This window comes from Pristis pectinata, chromosome 9 (assembly GCF_009764475.1).
Source record: "Pristis pectinata isolate sPriPec2 chromosome 9, sPriPec2.1.pri, whole genome shotgun sequence".
In the NCBI taxonomy this organism is placed as follows: Eukaryota; Metazoa; Chordata; class Chondrichthyes; order Rhinopristiformes; family Pristidae; genus Pristis; species Pristis pectinata.
Genome location: NC_067413.1, coordinates 55681951 through 55707988, shown reverse-complemented (window position 1 = coordinate 55707988; position 26038 = coordinate 55681951). Strand labels below are relative to the sequence as shown.

General features: G+C 43.1%; 1 protein-coding gene across 1 annotated transcript in view; it reads right to left on the bottom strand.

Moving 5' to 3' along the window:
* The window catches only part of LOC127574522 (leucine-rich repeat flightless-interacting protein 2-like), a 200185-nt gene that overhangs the window by 63029 nt on the left and 111118 nt on the right, over positions 1 to 26038 (bottom strand). Inside the window, 4 exon segments of the mRNA XM_052023564.1 lie at positions 1906 to 1977; positions 2132 to 2263; positions 10571 to 10600; positions 13710 to 13718. Coding sequence (XP_051879524.1) covers positions 1906 to 1977; positions 2132 to 2263; positions 10571 to 10600; positions 13710 to 13718 — 243 coding nt within the window.

The window sequence follows — 26038 nt, the reverse complement described above, 5'->3', positions numbered from 1 at the left end:
AGAGGGGGGAGGGAGAGAGGGGGGAGGGAGAGAGGGGGGAGGGAGAGAGGGGGGAGGGAGAGAGGGGGGGAGGGAGAGAGGGGGGGAGGGAGAGAGGGGGGGAGGGAGAGAGGGGGGAGGGAGAGAGGGGGGGAGGGAGAGAGGGGGGGAGGGAGAGAGGGGGGGAGGGAGAGAGGGGGGGAGGGAGAGAGGGGGGGAGGAGAGAGGGGGGGAGGGAGAGAGGGGGGAGGGAGAGAGGGGGGGAGGGAGAGAGGGGGGGAGGGAGAGAGGGGGGGAGGAGAGAGGAGAGAGGGGGGAGGGAGAGAGAGAGGAGGGGGGAGAGAGAGAGAGGAGGGGGGGAGAGAGAGAGGAGGGAGGGGGGGAGAGAGAGAGAGGAGGGGGGGAGAGAGAGAGGAGGGGGGAGAGAGAGAGGAGGGGGGAGAGAGAGAGAGGAGGGGGGAGAGAGAGAGAGGGGGGGGGTGAGAGAGAGGGGAGGGGGTAGAGAGAGAGAGGAGGGGGGAGAGAGAGAGGAGGGGGGAGAGAGAGAGAGGGGGGAGAGAGAGAGAGAGGAGGGGGGGAGAGAGAGAGAGAGGAGGGGGGAGAGAGAGAGAGGAGGGGGGAGAGAGAGAGGGTGAGCGTGAGAGGGAGTGAGCGTGAGAGAGAGAGAGTGTGTGTGTGTGTGTGTGTGTGTGTGTGGGGGGAAAGAGAGGGAGACTGACCGAGACCCGCCTGCTGGTCTCTGTATCGATGGATGAAAAACAATGACTGAAATGACTGTGTCTGTCATTACAATCCATGTATGGAATTTTTAATAATCCAGTGGAGTGCACTTTGTCATTAACCTGTAGAAGGAAACAGGTATTTGTGTGGACGGCCACGTTTCGGATGCCTTTTGGGGTGGCAGATACTTCAGAACAAAGGAATGGAGCATCAGTGATTGAGGTGTCGAATGAGTTCCATCGTGGAACATTTGGATTTCGTAATTACTCTATTTTCTCTCTACATTTACTCTTCAGTCAATGATGGTTTTGCAGAAGCCTTTGCTCACGTTTCACCTTGCGGCTTGCTGAACTGAACTTTGAGAACTATTCCTGGACTTGGAGTTTGGGAATTTGCCACACACATGCAGAGTTTAGTTTTTTGGGGTTAATGTTTTAGATCTAACATTTTTACTTCTAACATTTTTACTTTTATTTTTCTTATTATCATAAGCAGTTATTAATAAAATAGTTTTTAACACTTATATGACTCGGTGTGTTTCTTTTGTTGCTGGTACGTGACAGTAGATATATTTGTGTAGCTGTGCCAACAAAACTCATTATGGTCTTCATGGAAACATCGAATGAAATGTACTGTACAACAGAAATATATTGTAGGTTGCTGCCTATTTATTATTACAGATACTAATAATTCTTCTTTGTCTTCGTATCTCTTTTCCCTAAGATGTGCCATATTTATTGTCGCAAAAATCGGATTTTATATATCAAGAATGTATGCCCTAAAGCATCAATGGAATCATAACAAAAATTCATTAATCAAAATATTTACAAATCAAGGAATATCTGTAAGCAATTGATGAAATCCAAACCAAAATATATCAGAGATCAACAATTAAACAATTGTTTTCTACTTTTATGGGTCACTTGTAATTTGCTTAATCTGCTACTGTTTCACATTGGTTGCTTTGCAATATTAATGTTATTTATCAATTTTTGACACTACACGTTAACATAAAGTGCCGTAAAGTTGACATTAAGAAAAAAAACACATGCCTTAAGAATCCACATTCTCTAGCAATCATTCAAAAAAAAGTTAGTCAAATGCTGGAGGATTTCTACTCTTGCATGTTAAAGGGGTGTAGCACAAATTCCCATTATGGCAGCCAGAGGAAACAGACAAAACATGCTGGGGACATGGCCCTGATACCTTAAGTTCTTTTAATCCCTGCATGTATCGCCCCTCTACATCTTGTATCTGGTCCTTAAGCTCATAGATATCCTGTTGGACACATGGAATGAACCGGTGGATAAATGGGAGGGGGAGGGTGCAAAAATATGAAGTAAGCACATACTATAAGAATTCATTAAATGGACAAAAGCATTCAAAAACAATTAACTATTTCTACGCGTATTTATAGTTTGATAAACCTTACCCGCATTTCACTGAGCGAAACATCTGGATCCAGAATACTACTCATTTCCCCACTGCCTCGTCGTGAGGAGGGTCCTCCAAGTGAGGCCAGTGTGGCCGGTGACAACCCTGAAACTGCATTTCGAGATGCTGGCTAATAAATGAAAAAAAAATGGAATGTGTTTGTTGCCAAAGAAATAAGAGTCATAGAGCAATACCGCACAAATACAGGCCCTTGGGTGCACCCAGTCCATGCCGACCATGATGCCCAGCCATCTAGTCCCAATTTCCTGCATTCGGCCTATATCCCTCTAAGTCCCACCCCTGCACGTACCTATCTAAGTGCTTCTTAAATGATACTATTATAGCTACCTCAACCCCTTCCTCTGGCAGTTCTATATACTCACCTCTCTCTGTGTGAAAAACTTGCCCCTCAAGTCCCTTTTCCCTCTCACCCTAAATCTATGCCCCCGAGTTTTGGACTCCCCTACCCTGGGGAAAAGACTGTTACCATCCACCTTATCTATGCCTCTCATGATTTTATAAACTTCTGTAAGATCACCCCTCATTCCCCTATTCTCAAAGAAATAGTCCGAGCCTGGCCAACCACTCCCTGTAACTCAGGCCCTCTAGTCCTGGCAATATACTCGTAAATCTTTTCTGCACTTTTTCCAGTTTAACCACGTCTTTCCTATAACAGGGTGACCAAAACTGTACACAGTACACCAAGTGCGGCCTTACCAACAACTTGTACAAATGCAACATAATGTCCCAACTCCTATACTCAGTGCCCTGACTGATGAAGGTCATTGTGCTAAATGCATTTTTCACCACCCTTTGCCATGATGCTACTTTCAACAAACTATGCACTTGCACTCCCAGGTCCCTCTGTTCCATTACACTCCCTAGTGCCCTACAATTCATAGTGCAAGTCCTACACTGGTTTGACTTTCCAAAATGCATCACCTCACACTTATCTGTATTGAAATCCATTTGCCACTCCTTGGCCTACTTCCTTAACTGATCAAAATCCCCTTGTAATCTACGATAACCTTCTTCACTATCAACAACACCTACTAATTTTGTGTCATCTGCAAACTTACTGATCAAGCCTTGTGCATTCACATCCAAATCATTTATTTAAATAACCAATAACAAGGGTCCCAACACTGAATAAGAGTGAAATATCAGAACACAGAATTTTTGCTCTGACTGCATGACAATTGATAGAGCAGAATATGTTTTCTCATGTTGGTGCTTCAGGGGAAACAGAACAAAATTTAACCTCAGAAGCTATTGGTTAATCCTCAGTTATCATTCTGAATGATGTAAATTTTACTATTACTGCAAGCTGTCACATTGTGTGTGAGAGCTCATTAAGGTGCTCAAAGTAAAGCAAACTCTTGAGAGAAAACAGTAGGACGATGGGCAAACTTATTTTCTCCTCATGGGGGTGAGAAAGAAGGTGGTGAATAGCTCAGAATTCCCATATTCTTAATGACCGACAAGCTGAAGCCCATTCTCACACTAGGATTTTCTACGTGTAATCAGATAGTGGTCATGCCAGATGTGGTGCAGTGACAGAATTCGACCATAAGTACAGGAAATAAAAATGCACTCTGGTACCATAAACATATAAACTGAGCTGGCATTTCTTTGTACTTTTGAAGGAGTGCTGCACTGTTTGAGATACTAAATTTGAGAGATGTTAAACCACTCAGGTTTTGTAAAAGGCACATTCAATTTTAAGTAATGAAAAGTTAGTAATAGTGGCAGCATTGATTAATTATCTTTTAAAGTAGCCTGCACTCGGTATGAAACTGCTAGGAATGGTCAGTAACAGAAATCCAAGAAAATGACTTTTATTCAACAACTAATGAGCCATAGCCATACAATTATACAGCACAGAAAAAGGCCCTTCGGTCCAAATTGTCCATGCCAACCAAGTTGGCTACCTGAGCTGGTCCCATTTAGAAAAAGGCACACTACGGGCCCTTCAGCCCGCGATGTGGTGTCAACCTATGTAAAACTACCCTAGGATCAATACAACCCTTCCCTCCTACACAGCCCATAACCTGCCATTTTTCTTACATCCATGTGCCTATCCAAGAGTCTTTCAGATGTTCCTGTTGTATCAGCCTCTATCGCCATCCCCGGCAGTGCGTTCCAGTCACCCACCAATTTCTGTGCAAATAAACCTACCTCCGACATCTCCCCTAAACTTTCCTCAACTCACCTTAAATGGATGTCCTCTGGTATTGGCCATTGCCGCCCTGGGAAAAAGGTGCTGACTGTCCACTCTATCTATCCCTCTCAATGTTATATACCTCTATCAAGTCTCCTTTCATCCTCTATCACTCCAAAGAGAAAAGCCCTCACTTACTCAACCTTTCCTCATAGAACATATTCTCTAATCCAGGCAGGCATCCTGGTAAACCTCCTTTGCACCTTCTCTAAAGCTTCCACATCCTTCCTATAATGAGGTGACCAGAACTAAACACAATACACTCAGTGTCATCTAACCAGAGTCGTGTATAGCTGCAACATTAACTAACAGCTCTTGAATTCAATCCCCCACTAATGAAGGCCAGCACACCCTACACCTTCTTAACCACCCCAACAACTTGCACGCCAACTTTGAGGGATTTATGGACTTTGAGCCCAAGATCCCTCTGTTCCTCCACACTAAGAAACCTGCCATTAACCTTGTACTCCACCTTCAAGTTTGATCTTCCAAAGTAATCACTTTACACTGTTCCAGATTGAACTCCACCTGCCACCTCTCCACCCTGTCTATATCCCGTTGTAACCTATGTCGACTTTCTACACTATCCACAACACAACCAACCTTCATGTCATCTGTAAATGTACCCCTCCACTTCCTCATCCAAGTCATTTCTAAAAATCACAAAGAGCAGGGGTCCCAGAACAGCCCCCCGCGGAATACCACTCATCACCAACCTCCAAGAAGAATATGCTCCATCTACTAACATCTTTTGTCTTCTGTAAGCAAGTCAATTCTGATTCCGAACAGCGAACCTTCCATGAATCCCATGCCTCATGACTTTCTGGATGAGCCTACCATGGGGAACCTTGTCAAACAGCTTACTGAGGTGATCTACAAGATCACTCCTCAGCCTCCTACGCTCCAGGGAAAACAGCCCCAGCTTCTCCTTATAAATCAAGCCCTCCACTCGCAGAAACAACCTAGTGAGTCATTACTGCACCCTTCCCAGCTTAAAACCATCCTTCCTCTAGCTTGGCAGCCAGAACTGCATACAATACTTCCAAGTGTAGATCACCAAAGTCTTGTATATGACATCCCAACTCTTGTACTCAGTGCCCTGATCAATGAAGACAAGCATGCCAAACATCATCTTCACCACCCTGTCTACCTGTGTCACGACTTTCAGTGAAATATATACTTGAACCCCAAGGTGTCTCTCTTCTACAACACTCTCCAGTGCCCTGCCATTTACTGTGCAAGTCCTGCCCTGGTTTAACTTACCAAAATGCAACACTTCAGACCTATCCAAATTAAATTCCATCTGCCATTCCTTGATCTGCTTTCCCAGTTGTTCAAAATCCTGTTGTAATCTTAAATAATCCTCTTCACAGTCCACTATACCACCAATTTTTCATCCAAATAGACAACAAACAGTGGATCCAGGACTGATTCTTATTGCACATCACTGGTCACATTGGTAACCTTCTGGGCTAGCCTACCACACAGGACTTTATCAAAGGCCTTGCTAATATCCACGTAGCTGTTGTCAATACTCATGGTCACCTCTTCAAAAAATATCAATCAAAATTTGTGAGAGACAATATCCCATGCACAAAGCCATGCTGACTAGTTCTAATCAATCCTTGCCTTTCCAAAATGCCGGTAGATCCTGTCTCTCAGAATCCCTTCCAGTAACTTGCCCACCACTGATGTTAGGCATACTGACCTGGGGTTCCCTGGCTTGTCCTTGCAGCCCGTCTTAAATAAAGACACAACTTTAGCCACCCTCCAGTCTTCTGGTACCTCACCTGTGGCTAATAAAATATCTCTGTGAGGGCCCCAGCAATGGTTGGGTCCCAGGGATTTATACATCTTTATGTACTTTGAGACTGCCAGCACCACCTCTTTGGTAATGTGTAATTGTTTCAAGACAGCACTATACTCTTCCCTGAATTCCGTGGCTTTCATAACCTTCTCCACAGTAAATACAGAAAAGAAATTTTCCTCCAATAAATTTGATAAGAACTGCTTGTTCAGAATTCAACTGATTTCCTCATCTTTTAAGTTGCCAACCACAATTGCCAAGAAAATACAAGAAATTACAATTTAGATAATCAATTTTTTTTATAATGACAAATTAGTCTTGCATTCTTGAAAAAAAAACTTTTTTAAAAAAGAACTTTTGCTGAAGTAACCTTTTGGTTGCCCCATTACAGGAAGGATGTGGAGGCTTTGGAAAGGGTGCAGAAGAGGGATAGGAGGGCATGAGCTATAAGGAGGGGTTGGACAAACTTGGGTTGTTTACTCTGGAGCATCGGTGACTGAGGGGAGATCATATAGAAGTTTATAATATTATGAGAGGCACAGATAGGGTAGACAATCAAAATCTTAAGTTTTAAATTTCTAAAAGGAAAGGGATGGAGAGAACAAAGGGAAAGTCTGTGACAAGGTGGAGACTAACAAGTAAATTAATGCTTCTTGATCATAGCTGATCTGCCTCAAGGACTGTAAATAGAAGATGATGAATGAGGGAAGTAGAGAGATGCAAAAATGCTTCAACTGTGAAATGGAGAATGCACCAACAGTTGGAAGTCTGAAACGAAAGAAATATTCAGCAGAACAGATAGCCATATAGCGAGAAAGAAAAATTGAGTTTGTGTTTTAGTTTCTGATCTTGCATCACATAGCACTGCACTGGACAGGCCATTCAGTCCATGATATTGTGCTGATCTTGATGCCAATTTATACTAAATATCCTCTTTCTGTCTAGCATCCATATCCCCCCATTCACTTTATATTCATGTGTCTATCTAAAAGCCTCTTAAACTCCATCAAACTGCCTGTTTCCACAACCACCCCTGGTAACCCACTCCAGGCACCTACCACTCTCTGCATAAAAAAAACTTGCCCCTCACATTGCCTTTAAACATCCCTGTCCCACCCTCCCCCCGCCCCCAACCTTAAAAGCATGTCCTCTGGTGTTTGACATTTCTGCCCTGGGGAAAAGATTCTGACTGTCTACCCTATCTATGCCTCTTATAATTTTAAAATCCTCCATCAAGTCTCCCCTTAGCAACCAACGCTCCAGGGAGAACAACCCACGCTCACACCTTCTAATCCAGGCAGCATCTTGGTAAATCTCTTCTGCACCCTTGCCACAGCTTCCATATCCTTCCAATAACGGGGCGAACAGAACCGCACACAATACTTCAAGTACTGTCTGACTGAAGTTTTATGTAGCTCTTACATGAAGGCAAGCATGCCATATGCCTTCTTCACCATCTTATCCACTTGTGTAGCCACTTTCAGTGAACTATGGAATTGGATCCCAAGATCCCTCTGTACTTCCAATGCTATTAAGAGGCCTGCCATTAACTATACTTTCTTCTTTCATCTGACCTTTAAAGTGCAACACCTCACACTTGCCCCGATTAAACTCCATTTGCCAATTCTCTATCCATATCTGTAACTGATCTATATCCCACTGTATTCTTTGATAGACCATAACTCCACCAATCTCGGTGTCATCCACAAACTTGCTAATCCACCCATCTACATTTTCATCCAAATCATTGACATACATCATAAACAATAAAGGTCCCAGCACCAATCCTTGCGGAACACCACTGGCCATGGACCGCCAGACAGAATAACAGCCTTCCACCCCTGCTCTCTGTTTTCTATGGGTAAACCAGTTCCAAATCCAAACTAGCAATTAGATCTGTGCCTTTCTGACACAAACAGGAAAGACTGATTACATGAATTCAATATGCCTTTGTTTCTGTTTATCACCCTCCAGCTGTCATGTATGGTGTGATGTACGTATGTATGGCATGATCTGCCTGGATCGAATGCAAACAAACTTTTCACTGTATCTCAGTAAAAGCAACAGTAATAAACCAATACAAATACCTTCACCCTCTGTGGTAAAATGAAAACGATCAATGATTTTCCTGTTGATGTAACTAAAGGGTTAAAAGAAGCCTCCTTCTCTGTTAGGACTATTTGTTTTTCCCCAAGAGTTACCGAAACCGTGTGAAACAGCAAGACATCAATGTGGAGGGTAGCCCTAAGCATTAATCAGGTGCAGTAAAACGCCTAGTTTTGCAAAACAATCGGGGTACGCTTCAGCCAAGCAAGACAATGGGGAGTGTTAATTTGCCCCATCAGACAAGAGCCCAGGGCTTTGTTTGAGTTTGTCACAAAAATTTCTCAGCTACACACTCATGGAGCCACCCACCCTCTAGAAGATTGGAATTTTTATCTGTTCATTAACAGTGGAATTTTTCTGCACTAGTGACTCTTGAAAACAATGGAAAGGTTTAGCAAAGGTGTGGAATCCTTTATGCTAGGACCAAACGGGGCACAAAGCCCTCCTTGACTATAAAGATGCGGCCCGCAAGAGAGTCCTTCGGAGCTTCTCCACAGGTTGGTTCACAGCCAACGCCTGGCAACTGTCAAGCCCCTTCACGTCTTGCTGAAGTATCCCAGGGCTCCCCTTCGGCAATAGACTGAGTGGCAGAGAACGCAATGTTGCTAAGTACTGGATGCCATTAAGTATCACTGAGAACTGCATGCAAACGTGAGCTCGATTTTACCAGGGAAGTGTTAAGTGAGAGAGTTTGGAGTTTTGGTCTTGTTTCTTTTAATTTGGGTTAGATTAGATTTGTGGTTAGAGCCGTGGTTTCCTTTGTGTTTAGTTGTTTTTAGTTATGTCAAATACAGTTACTCAAACTTTTCATGAAATTGTGGTGTCTTCATTACCAATTCTGTTGTTCGAAAGGAACCCAAAAGAACCCAAGTCCTGTTTTAATACACCCTCCCCCGCCTCTTTTTTTGTTCTCTTACTCCATCCATCGTTCACCCACCTGCCTGTCTCCCAACTTCACCCCTCCCCTCTCCTACTTGGTTCAACCTGCCCATCATCCTTCACCCCTCCTCAGATCACCACTCACATCGGGCTTCTGTTGCACCACTCCCCCCTCCACTCTCAGTCCTGATGCGGGATTTTGACCTGAAATGTCAACAATTCCTTTCCCTCCACAGTGCTGCTTGACCCACTAAGTTCCTTCAGCAGGTTATTTGTATACCGTTGTAGATGGGAGCACACCAAGAGAGACTTTGAAGGATACAAAAACAGGTATTAGAACGCATCTGTGCTGAATAAGGCTGGTGAGTTGCATGTACAAATAGCCACGTAGATTATATACTTGCAATAACTGAAACATGCCTTAAAGAAAAAGATTTGGCATAGATAGGGTAGACAATCAGAATCTGTTCTCCAGGGTAGAAATTTCAAAACACTAGAGGACATGCTTTAAAGGTTGGGGGTGGGAAGGGGGTGGTGAGGGGAAGAAGTTTAAGGTGACATGAGGGGCAGGTTTTTTTTAGAAACCCAGAGTGGTTGGTGCTTGCAATGGGTTACCATGGGTAGTAGTGGAATCAGGCAGCTTGGTAGAGCTTAAGAGGCTTTTAGGTAGACACATGAATATGAAAGGAATGGAGGGATATGGACAATAAACAGGAGGAGGATATTTAGTATAAATTGGCACCAAGATTGGCACAACATCATGGGCTGAATGGCCTGTTCAGTGCTATACTGTTCTATGTTCATTCCACGATACAAGGCATTCAGAAAAGAAAGACAGGGAAGAATACGTGCCATGCAATACTAAGGACCAGGGGCACAGATTTGAAATGTTAGCCAAAAATGTATGAAGAATGAGAAAGAAAATCTTTCATTCAGAAAAAAGTAGGAAGTTGCGATTTTCAGGAACTCGCTGCCTGTAGGGATGGTGGAAATGGAACTAATTAAATTTTTCAAATTGAAATAGGTTCAGTACTTGAGAAATATAATTTACAGTGCAGTGGAGCACAGCTAGGGGTCACGATCGTTAATGGGAGTGACAGGATTGGTCTGTTGGGATCTGGCAAAGATTCAAAGGGCTAAAATGGTGGTGTGTGTTGCAACAATTCTAGAACCAAGACTAATTTAATGGTATTTAATAAATGGCACAATTGCGTATAATACATTATTATTGTGTTACAAATTATCTAAAAGCAGTTCAAATATATTAAATATAGAAAAACTAGAATTTTCTATAAATTTCTGTTCACCTTGGACACAACACTAAGACAACTTTATGACAAACTATTTCTTCCCCCAATTCAGAAGGAAGCTAACAACTTCATCAATGGAACAGAGATGGAATAATGGAACTGATTGTTACTCACTCGAGAAAATGATTCAGTCTTTTCATCCAACTGTAAACAAACAAAATGCATATATTAAAACTACAATAAAATTAAATAACAATCATCTAATTACCAAATTTATATGAAAGTACATCAGAAAAGTAAGTTTAGCACTAAAGTAAAATGAAGAGCCAGGTAACTTAAGGAATTCAATGTTGAATTAATGCTATGTTTGGCTAACAATGGAATTTCAAAGACATGCAGAATGAAAAGCATTGAGAATTTTTTATTTGTTTCCATTGGATTGTAGTCTGTTTTTAATTGTTGTCATTTATGCAATAAACCTTTTACTTGGACGAAAGATATTGCATAACAATCAAGTTTTGTTTCAGCTCACGTGAACTTCAAAAAATTAATTGAAAAAAATATTTAGTCTCTTTGTCAAGTTTCTTTACCTCTCTACATCAACTCATTACTAGCTGACAGCATGACTTCGACAATCTCCATTTTTCCACTGCCCTTGCTCACTTCAACTTACTCTCTGAACATACAGTATTCTGCTCACAAAGGACTAACCGCAACATCATCAAACCTTCTGATGAGGCTGGTGCTGTTGTTGCTTGCCAAATTGACCTTTACCTCAGCTTGCCTTCATAGGTTGAGAGCACAGAATATAAGGCTGGGAGGTTATGTTGCAACTTTATTAAACACTGGTTAGACCAGACTTGGACTATTGTGTGCCACACGATAGGAAGGATGTGATTGTGATGGTGAAGGTTGCAGAGAAGATTCACCAGGACGCTGCCTGATTGCAGGACTTGTTATGGATAGAGTTTGGATAGGCTGGGTTTGTTTACCCTGGAGCAAAGGAGGCTGCGTAGTGACCTGATAGAGACATAGAAAATTATAAGAGGTATAGATAGGGCAGATAATCAGAATCCTTTTTTCACCCCATGATAGGGGTATCAAAAACAAGAGAGCATAGGTTCAAGGTGAAATGAACAAGTTGTAAGAGCTGAAGTGAATTTTTTTTTTAAAAACACAGAGTGGTTGATACCTGGATTGCAATGCCAGATGAGGTGTTGGAATAAGATACAAACAGTACATTTAAGAGACATTTAAAAAGGCACTTAAATAGGCAAGGAGTAGAAGGTGGCAACTGGGATTAGTGTAGATGGGCAAAACGGTCGTGCCAGACACAGTGGGATGAAGTGCCCATTTCTGTGCTGTGCCATTCTATGATTCTATGAGATACAAAGCAGATATTTTCCATGGTAGGGATGGAGGGACTCTCACAACATTTTAGTAGCATCTGGACAAACACTTGAATCACCAAAGCACAGAAGGCTATGGACTAAATCAGGTAAATAGGCTTGCAAAAGATAACTACATAGGTCAGCGTGGACGTGATGGGCCAACAAGTCTGTTTCTGTGCTAGACAGCTCTATGACTCTATGAACTCCCCTTCTCACAACACCCGCCATTTAATCTCTTTCTTTTCTGACTTCAAGGGGCTCAAACACTCCTTAGAGGTCAAGCAGTGGCTCACTTGATTTCTTCCAATTTAGTATAATGCATTCAGTACTCACAATGTGGATTCTTCTACACTGGGAGAAATCGAATATAGATTGGGTGAGAACTTTGCAGAACATCTCTATTCTACCCACACGAGAGTCTTGAGTTTCCAATTGTCTGTCATTTTCATTCTCCAGTCCATCCCCACTCTGACCTTTAGCCTCTTTACTGTTCAAACAAAACCCAATGTGAGCTTGAGAAACAGCATCTCATCTTCTGACATGGCTCATTACAACCCTCAGGATCCAGCATAATTCAACAATTTCAATTAACTAGATTTCCAGTTTGTATCAGAACTGGCCAGTTCAGATGAAAGGTCATCAAATGTATAACGTTAATGCCCTTTTCTCTCTCCACAGATGGTGACTGATGTGCTAAGTATTTCCACTATTCTCTTCAGTTTCAGATTCCCTGCAACTGCAGGGTTCAGGTATAACAGGTTGAGCAATTCTTTACTCTCACTCCTGTACATCTACCCCCTACGGATCAACCGCTTGCGTCTCTCCGGGTCTCCGTCCACAGACATCCCTTGTTCTCTCCACCATTCCTCCTGCTCTGCAAAAAATGGACTAACTTTTCCAGGTTCTGATAAAATGTCATTGATCTGAGATGTCAGCTCTGTTTCATTCTACAAATACTGTCAGCCTTCTGGATATTTCCAGCATTTCTTGCCTTTATTTCAATTAGGTACAACTCTGTACTTGAACTCATTGGCCATCTACGTTGCTCATTCCTTGTAGTCCTTTGGCATGGGTCTTCCTACAGCCAGAAATCTAAGCAAATCTGCAACAATTTGATCAGTGACCAGGATGGCCTTTTAGCAATTGTAATTTGGCATTAATAAAAAGGCAGTATAACTGACTCTAATAACTGTATCTCTTGGTAGTGACATTATTATATTGCATTGCAAAATGACCCAACATGAGCTTAGTCATTACCTTCTAAATGTTAAGACAGCACCACAACTCATCAAAAGCTATGCCATGGTCAGCCGCAAGTATTTTCCTATAAACAGGTGCCTTGCAGGAAAATTGTTTGTATCTAACAAAATAAATTGGGCATGGTTGCCTTATTTCCTCAACATCAGCAAATATATTGTTTCATATTCCTATTCTGCCTCTTTTATGTAGAAATTTAAACACACTAGTAACTGCCACTGGTAGCCACCTGTGATAATGATCAAATATTTGAGTTGCTGACATCCTAATAGGATTTCTTCAGTTTGCCACATCAGAGTAAATGCAGCATTGGTTTCCTTGTTTACCACACAGATGTACCCCATTATACAGTTTATCCATACATTTCATGCAAAAATTAATATCAGGTCAATTAATGATTTAGATAACTGCAGCTGTACTGAAGACGTTCTCCTTGATTTAAAAGGGACCCGAGAGGCAACAACTTCTAGCAGAGGGTGATGCATATGTAGAACGAGCTTCCAGAGGTAGTGGTTAAGGCAGGTACAATAACAACATTTAAAAGACATTTTGGACATGTACATGGATTGCAAAGTTTTGAGGTATATGGGCCAAATGCAGGCAAATGGGCATCTTGGGCGGCATGAACAAGTTGGGCTGAAGGACCAGTTTCCTTGCTGTATTACTTTATGACTCTAAGAGATATCCATTCAAAATAGCTAAATTTACTTGCATTAGGACAGAAACTAAATTAAAAATTTAAAACAGAATCCATTTATTTTCCATGGAAATACGTACATGGAACTATGATGCTGTGGCAATTACAGAGACCTGGTTGAGAAAGGGACAGGACTGGTTGCTTAATGTTCCAGGGTTTCAATGTTTTAGAAGGAATAGAGAGGGAGGCAAAAGAGGAGGAGAGGTTGCATGAATCATCAGGGACAATATCACAGCTGCACTCAGAGGGGAAGAAATGGAGTCAATGAAATCATCCACTGAGTCTATATGGGTAGAACTCAAAAATAAGAAACGTGTCATCACTCTGATGGTTTTATTCCAGACAGGGGGTAGCCATAGGGTCAATGAGGAGCAGATATGCAGGCAGATTATGAAAAGGAGCAAAATCAACAGTGTGGGTGACTTCAACTTCTCCAACATAGACTGGGAACTTCTGAGTACAAAAGGTTTGGATGGGGCAGAATTTGTTAGGTGTGTCCAAGAGGGTTTCTTGTAGCAGTATATAGATCGTTCAACAAGAAGGGAGGCTAGACTGGATCTTGTACTGGGGAGTGAGCCTTGGCCAGGTGAATGAACTTTCAGTGAATGAACACTTGGGAAACAGTGATCACAACTCCTTAGGCTTTAAAATAGCTATGAATAAGGATTAGAGTGGACCTTGCATGAAAGTATTAAATTGGGGGAGGCCAAATTATGAAGGCATCAGACAGGAGCTGGGGAAAGTTAATTGAGAAGAGTTGTTTTCGGGCAAATCCACATCTTACACGTGGAAGTTGTTTAAAGACCAGCTGCACAAAGTTCAGGATCAGTTTGTTCCAGTAAGAGGGAAGGACAAGGATGTCAAGGTATGGGAATCCTGCATTACGAGATAGTTAATTTAGACAAGAAGAAGGAGGAAGCGTATGTAAAACTTAGGAAGCTGGAATCAAACAGGGCACTTGAGGACTGTAAGGGAACCAGAAGGGAATTCAAGAAGGGACTGAGAGCTGGAAGGGGTCATAAAGACTCCTTGATGAGCAGGTTTAAAGAAAATCCCAAGGCATTCTACACATACATCAAGAGCAAGAGGATAACCAGGGAGAGGGTAGGATTGCTCATGGATAAAGGGAGTGGGGGTTTGGGGGTGGAAACTTGTGCAGTGGAGGTGGGCGAGATCTAAAACGAGTATTTTGTGTCGGTATTTACCAAAGAGAAAGATGTAAAGGATAGCGAGATCAGAGTGAAGCATGCCAAGATGCTAGGGCATTGAGATTAGGAAAGAGGTAGTGTTAGGTCTCTTAAAAAACATTAAGGTGAATGTCCCCAAGGCCTGATGGGATATACCCCAGGTTATTGAGAGAGGCAAGAGATGAGATTGCCAGGGCCTTGACCAAGATCTTTGTATCTTCACTAGCCAAAGCTGTGGTGCTGGAGGACTGGTGGGTAGAGTCAAAGAGTTGAACAGCATGGAGCTTTGGCCCATACTTGTCCATGCCGACAAAGATGTACATTCAAGCTAATCACACTTCCCAGTTATTGGCCCAGATCGCTCTAAAGTCTTGTCATCCATATACCTGTCCACATACTTCTTAAATGTATCTAATGTACTGGCCTCAACCACTTCCACTGGCAGCTGGTTCTAGCTGGGGAGCTAATGTTGTTCCATTGTTCATGAAGGGAAATAGGGATAATCCTGGAAATTATAGATCAATGAATCTCACGTCAGGTGTAGGGAAACTAATAGAGATCCTTAGGGATAGGATGTCTGAGCATTTGGAGAGACGTGTACTAATCAGAGACATGGCTTTGTGCAGGGCAGGTCACGCCTGACTAATCTGATTTGAGTTTTTCCGAGGAGGTGACAAAAGTGAGTGATGAAGGTAGAGCAATGGATGTTGCATACATGGATTTTAGTAAGACATTGAATAAGGTCCCAATGGTAGGCTCATCCAGAAAATTGGGACGCATGGGACCCACAGTGATTTGGCTGATTGGATCCAAAATTGGCTTGCCCGTAGAAGACATAGGGCACTGGTGGATAGGTTTTATTCTGGATGGAGGTGTTCTGAAGGGATCTGTACTGGGACCTCGGTTGTTTGTCTAAATGATTTGGATGAAAATGTGGTAGGATGGACCAGTACATTTGCAGACAACACAAAGATTGGTGGTGTTGTGGATAGTGCAGAAGACTGCCAAAGGACAAAGAGGGATTATAGACCAGTTGCAGATATGGGCAGAGAGTGGCATATCTCTCAATCCAGGCAAGTGCGAGGTGCTGCACTTTGGGAGATCCAACATAAAGGAAGAGTACACAGTTTAGGATCCTTAACAGTGTTGACGAACAGAGGGATCTTGGGGTCCAGGTACACGGTGCCTGAAAAGTGGTTGCACAGGTTGATAGGGTGGTAAAGAAGGCATATGGCATGCTTGCCTTCATTAGTCAAGGCACTGAGTTCAAGTGACAGGAAGTTATGTTACAGCTTTATAAACCATTGGTCAGGCCACATTTTTTAAAGGAGTATTGCATTCAGTTCTGGTCACCTCATTCTTGGAAAGATGTGGAGGCTTTGGAGAGGGTGCAGAGTAGGTTTACCTGGATGCTACCTGGTTGGAGGACATATGCTCCGAGGACAGAACAAGCTAGGGCTGTTTTCTCTAGAGCACTGGAAGCTGAGGGGAGATTTGATAGAAGTTTATAAAATTATGCAGGGCATAGATGGAGTAGACGGCCAGTGTCGCACGGTAGCGTAGCGGTTAGCGTGACACTATTACAGCGCCAGCGATCGGGGTTCAACTCCCATCGCTGTCTGTAAGGACTTTGTACGTTCTTCCACGTCTGCGTGGGCTTCCTCCGGGTGCTCTGGTTTCCTCCCACATTCCAAAGACGTATGGGTAGGTTAATTTGGGTTTAAAAAAAATGGGCGGCATGGACTCGTTGGGCCGGAAGGGCCTGTTACCACGCTGTAAGTAAAAAAAAAATCAAATATCTAGTACAAGAGGGCATATATTTAAGGTGTGAGAAAGAGCGTATAAAGAAGATGTGCGAAGCAAGTTTATTTTTCCCCACACAGAGTGGCAGGGGCCTAGAATGCACTGCCAGTGGTGGTGGTAGAGGCAGATAGCATAGGAGCATCTAAGGGACTTTTAGATAGACACAGGCATATGCAGGGAAGAGGGATATGGGTAATGTGCAGGGAAGAGGGATTAGATTAATTAAGAGTCATCGGTTTAATTAGTTTGGCACAACATCATGGGCCGAAAGGCCTGTCCTGTGCTGTACTGCTCTATGTTCAGTACATAATGAAACTAGTCTTTCTCTACATAACACGAATGCTACATTATCCACAAAATAAATGAAGCTACCTTGCTTTTAATATATTAGCATGCCCGGTTAAATGACACATTGTAATAAGGAGAAGGAATGGAAATGTTAGCTGAATTAAATACTTAATTTATAGAAAATATTTCCATAGCAAATTTGTAAAGGAAAATTTGTTCCATTTAAAATAATTTTCCAGGATTTGGGCATTGTTGCTAGGTCAGCATTTATTGCCCGGTCAGCATTTATTGCCCATCTTGAACTGTCTTTAGAAGTTGTTGCTGAGCTGCACTCTTAAACCAATGCAGTCCTTCTGGCAAATGCCCTTCTGCACTGACGTTAGGTATGGAGTTACAGGATTTGGACCAAGTGGCAATAAAGGAATATTTCCAATTCAGAATGGTGTGTGCACACTATGATCAAATAGCCCAATGATTATCATTTAATCAGCAGCAATAAAACATATTACCGAGCCAGTGTCACATTATGGTTTGTGGGAGCTCAAATTGGCTGTTGACAGTCCCATTTGCTAACATTTGAAAATTACTCAAATATGTTAAGGCATTTTGAGTCAGAAAGAACAGGTCAATACGAATTCCATTCCAATATGAAAGCTAATGCCACAGCTTAACGACTATCCTAATGGAAATTCCACTTTCCAGCACTAGCTTCAGCCTAAGTTGATGTTGGCATCTTCTGCCCAGCGTCCAACTGTAGCTGCTGTATTGCTCATGGGGACAATCTTCCCTTGGTCTCCTAAAGCTGAGAGCTTGGCAGCTTTTCTAGTGTCAGCTTTAGGAGACCAAGGGAAGATTGTCCCCATCAGCCTAAGGGTGCACAAGCACAGGAAATTCCCTAATGAATGAAAGAGGTTAGCAATTTTTTTCATTAATTTAGTTTCAATTTTCTAAAGTCTATTTTTTGAGTTTGAATGTACATTTGAGCTTTTTAAATGAAAAAAAATTTAAGTGTCCCCAGTGTTATTGAATGATTTCACAAACATTCGGCAATGTCAATCACATTGACTTCTTTAATAGTCTGAGAGTCTGGAGGTGGTGATGAGTTCCTGGAGTCAATTTGGCTGCAGGGGCAAGCAGTTGGTGACTCTAGGCAATGGAAGGTCTACCCTCAAAGTTCACCTTGCAAATTATCCATTTGACATATTGGCGATAGATATTGGATCTTAAATGGACACAAAAAGAAAAGTTAGTTACTCCTTCCACCGGGCAGCACAAGAATAACAAGAGTTTCAATCTCAAAAACCTTGCTGGCAATTATATACTGCCAAACACTTAACTGAGACATAACTACCATGAAAATGAGTTTCCTTCCCATTACTGTCCATCTAAAACCAATTTTCTTCCTTTTCAATAACAAAAAAGAAACATAGAAAAACTACAGCACAATTCAGGCCCTTCGGCCCACAAAGCTGTGCCGAACATGTCCCTACCCCAGAAATTACTAGGCTTACCCATAGCGCTCTATTTTACTCAGCTCCATGTACCTATCTAACAGTCTCTTTGAAGACCCTATCGCATCCGCCTCCACCACCGTTTCCGGCAGCCCATTCCACGCACTCACCACTCTCCGAGTAAAAAATTTACCCCTGACATCTCTATATCTACTCCCCAGCACCTTAAACCTACGTCCTCTTGTGGCCACCAATTCAGCCCTGGGGAAAAGCCTCTGACTATCTACCCTATCAATACCTCTCATCTTATACACCTCTACTAGGTCCCCCCTCATCCTCAGTCTCTCCAAGGAGAAAAGGCCGAGTTCCCTCAACCTGCTTTCATAAGACATGCTCCGCATTCCAGGCAGCATCCTTGTAAATCTCCTCTGCACCCTCTCTATGGCTTCCACATCTTTCCTGTAGTGAGGCGACCAGAACTGAGCACAATACTCCAAGTGGGGTCTGACCAGGGACCTATACAGCTGCAACAATACCTCAGGGCTCCTAAATTCAATTCCACGATTGATGAAGGACAATACACCATATGCCTTCTTAACCACAGAGTCAACCTGTGCAGCCGCTTTGAGAGTCCTATGGACTCGGACCCCAAAATCCCTCTGATCCTCCATGCTGCCAAGAGTCCTACCATTAATACTATATTCCGCCAACATATTTGACCTACCAAAATGAACCACTTCACACTTATCTGGGCTGAACTGCATCTGCCACTTCTCAGCCCAACTCTGCATCCTATCTATGACCTTCTGTAACCTCTGACAGTCCTCCAAACTATCCACAACACCCCCAACCTTCGTGTCATCCGCAAACTTACTAACCCATCCCTCCACTTCCTCATCCAGGTCATTTATAAAAATCACAAATATTAAGGGTCCCAGTACAGATCCCTGAGCTACACCACTGGTCACTGACCTCCACTCAGAATACGACCCTTCAACAACCACTCTTTGCCTTCTGTGGGCCAGCCAGTTCTGGATCCACACTGCAATGTCCCCTTGGATCCCATGTCTCCCAACCTTCTCCATAAGTCTAGCATGGGGTACCTTATCAAACACCTTGCTGAAATCCATATACACTACATCTACTGCTCTCCCTTCATCGATGTGCTTAGTCACATTCTCAAAAATTTCAATCAGGCTCATAAGACAGGACCTGCCCTTGACAAAGCCATGCTGACTATTCCTAATCATATTATACCTCTCCAAATGTTCATATATCCTGCCTCTCAGGATCTTCTTTAAATCTGAGCTATAGGAAATCTGGGATTGCTATTATAAATGCTCTCTGGGCAGCAATAAAATATGCACAGGGATCATTACAACAGGAATCTCTTTCCAAGTTAACAGTTAAAATAACTTCATCATTATTCAACTGGTAGAGGATTGACAATGTGCTCAGTTCCTGACATCTCAACATGCCAAACAGGGATACATGCTGCAAAATTGGCTGGAACATATAATCTGAGCAAGCCAGGCCTTGAGCATACTAACAAACTGGAATTGCATAAGATTTACATGAGACAGTACGTAGACATTTGAGTAAAGGCAGCACTCAGTCTTGAGAACTCAATGTGAAAAAAACTTGGCTGTAGGCTTTAATCAACCATTTTAACATTTTGTTAACTAAAATGACAAATCATTATTGAATGCAAAATACTGAGCTCTTAATGATCCATTTGTTGCCATGATACAGAAGTGTAGTTAACAAAACAAAGTGCCATTGCATTCATCAGAAGGTGGAGTACTGCTAAATTCTGCCAAATTGCAACACTTTCAATTACCAGGTCACTCTCACCCCAGAGATATTTCAAAATAATCAAAACTCTTGCAATTGAAATATAACACATTGTTTAAAAATCCATAAGATGACACAAAAAAAAGCTCTGATGTTTTTTCTTTTTAAGATGAGCAAAATTTTGCAAATCACATGATTTTTTATTCAACACAGGAATAAAATAACTGATCAAAAACGTTTCATGCCATTGCAAGTTCATTGTCATTTAGTTACTGCATTCATCAGAAGGTCATCTGCAATCATTTCTTCATGAGATTATTCCAAAATCATGTCCCAAGCCAGAGTAGAAACTAAAGCATACAATATTTGCTAAGCAGTAGCAGTTGCTTGTGAACATATTACACAACACAGAAAAAAAGCCATTCGGCCCACAATGTTATGCCGAACTAATTAAACTAGTAATTAAATGTCTAACTAAACTAATCCCTTCTGCCTCCACAATGTCCATATCCCTCCATTCTTTGCACATTCATGTGCCTATCTAAGAGTTTCTGAAACACCTCTATTGTATTTGCCTCCACTACCACCCCCTTGCAGCACATTCCAGGCACCCACCACCCTCTGTATAAATAACTTGCCCCACACCTCCTTTGAACTCATCTTATCTTAAATGCATGCCTTCTAGTATTAGACATTTCAACCCAGGGAAAAAGGCACCGGCTGTCTGTCTATGCCTCTCATAATCTTCTATCAGATCTCACCTAAGCCTCCACTGCTCAAGAGAAAACAACCCAAGTTTGTCCAACCCCTCCTTATAGCACATACCCTCTAATCCAGGAAACATCCTGGTGAACCTCTTCTGCACCTTCTCCAAAGCCTCCATGTCATAGGGTGAGCAGAATTGAATGCAATATTCCAGGTGCAGGCTAACCAGAGTTTGTAAAAGCTACAATGCAACTTCCTGACTCTTGAACTCAATGCCTTGACTAATAAGGTCATTTGCCATTTCTCCACCCATATCTGCAACTAATCAATATCCCACTGTATCCTTTGGCAATCTTCACACCGCCAATCTTTGTACTGTCTCAAACTTACAAACCCACCCATCCACATTTTCATCCAACTCATTTGGATATATCACAAACAGCAGAGGTCTCAGTACAGATCCCTGCAGAACACCACTAGTCACAGACCTCCATCCAGAATAAATTCATCCACCACTATCCCCTCTTCTATGGGAGAGCCAATTTTGGATCCAATCAGTTAAGTCACCATGGGTCTCAGGCATCCTAATTTTCTGGATGACCTATCATGCAGGACCTTGTCGAATGCCTCACTAAAATCCACGTAGACAATATCCACAGCTCCACCTTCAATCACCCTAGTCACCTCCTTGAAAAACTCAATCAAGTTCGTAAGACAGGACTTGCCTCGCACAAAGCCTTGCTGACTGTCCTAAATTAGTCCATGCTTATTGAAATGCTCATTAATCCTATCCCTAAGAATCCTTTCCAATAGCTTCCCTACTCAGCGATCTATAGTTTCCAGGATTATCCCCATTTCCCTTCTTGAATAACAGAACAACATTAGCTGCTCGCCAATCCTCCAGGACCTCGCCTGTGGCTAGAGAGGACACGAATTTCTTGGTCAAGACCCCAGCAATCTCATCTCTTGCCTCTCACAATAACCTGGGGTATATCCCATCAGACCCTGAAGTCTTATCCACCTTAATGTTCTTCAAGAGACCCAACACTACCTCTTCTTTTATCTCAAAATGCCCAAGCACATTAGCATGCTCACAGATCCCGCTATCCTCCATGTCTTTCACCTTGTTAACTTAAGAGAAAAAGTTTCTTAATTAAAAAATAACATTATACCAATGGGATCCAACTAATGCAATAAGTAAAACAGCATCATTCATTACTTAATTTCAAAAATCTCATCTTTTCCTCATGAACACTAGACTAGAAAAAGTAAATTTCCTTATATTTTAATCCATTTCTTAATAACTCAAAGCCTACAGCATAAAACTATTTATAATTTACTAACAGAAAATGCTAGATCTAAACAGCAAGATAACCTTGACATTCATTATGAGTATCATGATATTACAACATGTGGTTTTAACAGTTGGACTTTTAGGTTGGGAGCTTCAGGATATAGACCCGTTGAGGATGAAGGTAAGTAGATATAGTTCCAAGTCATAGAATCAATCACAAGGCAAGGCAAGGCAAGGCATCTTTCATTAGTCACATCGAAACGCACAGTGAAATGCATCTTTTGCGCAAAGTGTTCTGCGGGCAGCCCACAAGTGTCGCCACGCTTCTGGCGCCAATATAGCATGCCCACATCTTCCTAACACGAGCACCTGGAGAAAACCCATGCAGACACAGGGAGAATGTACAAATTCCTTACAGCCAGAATTGAACCCGGGTCCCTGGTGCTGTAATAGCGTTACACTAAGTCAGGCAGACAGAGCAGGGAACCCTGGAGGCTGTTCTCCTCAGTAACAGGTTTTCCGCCTTGAAGGCTGTTGAGGGGGATGACCTGCAGGGGCCTAGCTGCAGTAACCAGGCCTCTGGCACTGGGACTGGTACTGCTGCTCAGAAAGGAAGGGTGGGAAAGAGGCATGCAGTAGTGATAGGGGACTCGATAGTCAGGGAAACAGATAGGAGGTTCTGTGGCAGGGAGCATGAATCCCGGATGGTATGTTACCTCCCAGGTGCCAGGGTCCGGGATGTCACTGATCGGGTCCACAGGATTCTTGAGCGAGAGGGAGAGCAGCCAGAAGTTGTGGTCCATGTTGGCACCAACGACATAGCTAAGAAGGGGGATGAGGTCCTGAAGAGCGAGTTCAGGAGCTAGGCAGAAGACTGAGGAACAGGACCTCAAGGGTAGCAATCTCGGGATTGCTGCGGTGCCATGCAATAGTGAAGACAGGAACAGGAGGAGGTGGTAGATAAATGCGTGGCTGAGAAGTTGGTGCAGGAGGGAGGGTTTTAGATTTCTGGATCATTGGGATCTCTTCTCGGGAAGGTGGGACCTGTACAGAGAGGACGGGTTACATCTGAACCAGAAGGGGTCCAATATCCTTGCAGCTAGGTTTGCCAGAGTGGTTCGGGAGGGTTTAAACTAGTTTGTGAGGGGGAAGGGAACCGGAGGAGTAGGTCAGAGGAAGAAGGGGATGGGGAAAAGTTAGATCAAACAGGTAGAGAGGTTTTGGGGAAGGAGAAGCAGAATACAGGCTATAAAAGTAATAAGGTAGATGGACTGAAGTGTGTTTACTTAAATGCAAGAAGTGTCAGGAATAAGGGAGATGAACTGAGAGCTTGGATAGGTATGGGGGACTGTGATATTGTGGCTATTACTGAGACATGGCTGACCTCAGGGCAGGAGTGGATATTGAATATTCCTGGTTTTCGGTGTTTTAAAAGGGATAGGGAAGGGGGGAGAAGAGGAGGAGGGGTGGTGATACTGGTCAGGGACACTGTTACGGCTGTGGAAAGGATGGATGTTGTAGAAGGATCATCTCTAGAGTCCGTATGGGTGGAAGTAAGGAACAAGAAAGGAGCAGTTACTCTACTAGGAGTATTCTATAGGCCCCCCAGTAGCAGTAGAGATATAGAGGAGCAGATTGGCAGGCAGTGTTTGGAGAGAAGCAAAAATAACAGGGTTGTTATAATGGGAGACTTCAACTTCCCAAATATAGACTGGAACCTGCTTAGTGCCAAAGGTTTAGATGGGACGGAATTTGTTAAATGTGTCCAGGAGGGATTCCTGACGCAGTATGTCGACAGGCCAACTAGAGGGAATGCCATGCTAGATCTAGTTTTAGGAAATGAACCGGGACAGGTGAAGGATCTATTGGTGGGTGAGCATTTGGGGGATAGTGACCATTGCTCCATAACCTTTAAGATTGTCATGGACAGGGACAGGTACAGAGAGGACAAGATGATATTTAATTGAGGAAGGGTGAACTATGAGGCTATAAGGAGAGAACTTGGGAGTGTCCTTTTTGAAGGGAAATGTACCATGGAGATGTGGTCGATGTTCAGGATCTTATGCAGGATGTTAGGGATAAGTATGTCCCGGTGAGGCAGAGAAGGAATGGCAGGGTGAAGGAGCCGTGGGTGACGAGAGAGGTGGAACAACTAGTTAGGGACAAGAAGGTAGCATACATAAGGTATAAGCAGCAAGGTTCAGACAGGGCCCGTGAGGAATATAGAGTAGCAAGGAAGGAACTTAAAGGGCTGAGGAGAGCTAGAAGAGGACATGAAAAGGCGTTGGCTAGTAGGGTTAAGGAAAATCCCAAGGCCTTTTTCAAGTACGTGAAGGGTAGGAGGATGGCTAGGGTAAGGGTAGGTCCGATTAAAGACAAAGATGGGAGAATGTGCCTGGAGGCGGTGAAAGTGGGAAGAGTTCTCAATGAATACTTCTCTTCGATATTCACCGAGGAGAGGGGTCTTGATGACGCAGAAGGGAGTGCTGGTAAGGGTAATGTTCTCGAGGTTGTAGATATCAAGAGAGGATGTGTTGAAGTTGTTAAATAATATCAAGACAGATAAATCTCCGGGGCCTGACGGGATTTTCCCCAGGCTGCTTCGAGAGGCGAGGGAGGAGATTGTTGAACCGCTGGTAAGGATCTTTGAGTCCTTGTTGTCCACGAGGATGGTGCCAGAGGATTGGAGGGTGGCAAATGTTGTCCCCTTGTTCAAAAAAGGTAGTAGGGATAGTCCAGGGAATTACAGACCGGTGAGCCTTACGTCTGTGGTGGGTAAGCTGTTAGAAAGGATTCTAAGGGATAGGATCTATGAACACCTGGAGAATCATTGGACTGATTAGGGACAGCCAGCATGGCTTTGTGAAGGGAAGATCTTGCCTCACAAGCCTGATAGAGTTCTTTGAGGAGATGACGAGGAAGATTGATGAGGGTAGTGCGGTGGATGTGGTCTATATGGATTTTAATAAGGCGTTTGATAAAGTTCCTCATGGTAGGCTTCTTCAGAGGGTCAGAGGCCAAGGGATCCAGGGAAGCTTGGCTGTGTGGATTAGGAATTGGCTTGCCTGTAGAAAGCAGAGGGTTGTGGTGGAAGGAGTGCCCTTGGATTGGAGGGCAGTGACTAATGGTGTTCCGCAGGGATCGGTTCTGGGACCTCTACTTTTTGTGATATTTATAGATGACTTAGATGAGGGGGTGGAAGGCTGGGTTAGTAAGATTGCAGACGACACTAAGATTGGCGGTGTTGTGGATAGTGTAGAGGGCTGTCGGAGCTTACAGAAGGATATTGATAGGATGCAGAGCTGGGCTGACAAGTGGCAGATGGAGTTCAATCCGGAGAAGTGTGAGGTGGTACACTTTGGAAGGACAAACTCCAGGGCAGAGTACAAGGTAAATGGCAAGGTACTTGGCAGTGTAGAGGAGCAGAGGGATATGGGGGTTCATATTCACATTTCACTGAAAGTTGCCTCACAGGTGGATAGAGCAATTAAGAAGGCCTATGGAATGTTAGCTTTCATAAATCGTGGGATTGAGTTTAAGAGCCGCGAAGTGATGATGCAGCTTTACAAAACTCTAGTTAGACCACACTTAGAGTACTGTGTTCAGTTTTGGTCGCCGCATTATAGGAAGGATGTGGAGGTGTTGGAGAGGGTGCAGAGGAGATTTACCAGGATGCTGCCTGGATTAGAGAGTATTGAATATGAGGAGAGGCTTAAGGTGCTAGGGCTTTATTCACTGGAAAGGAGGAGGATGAGAGGAGACATGATAGAGGTAT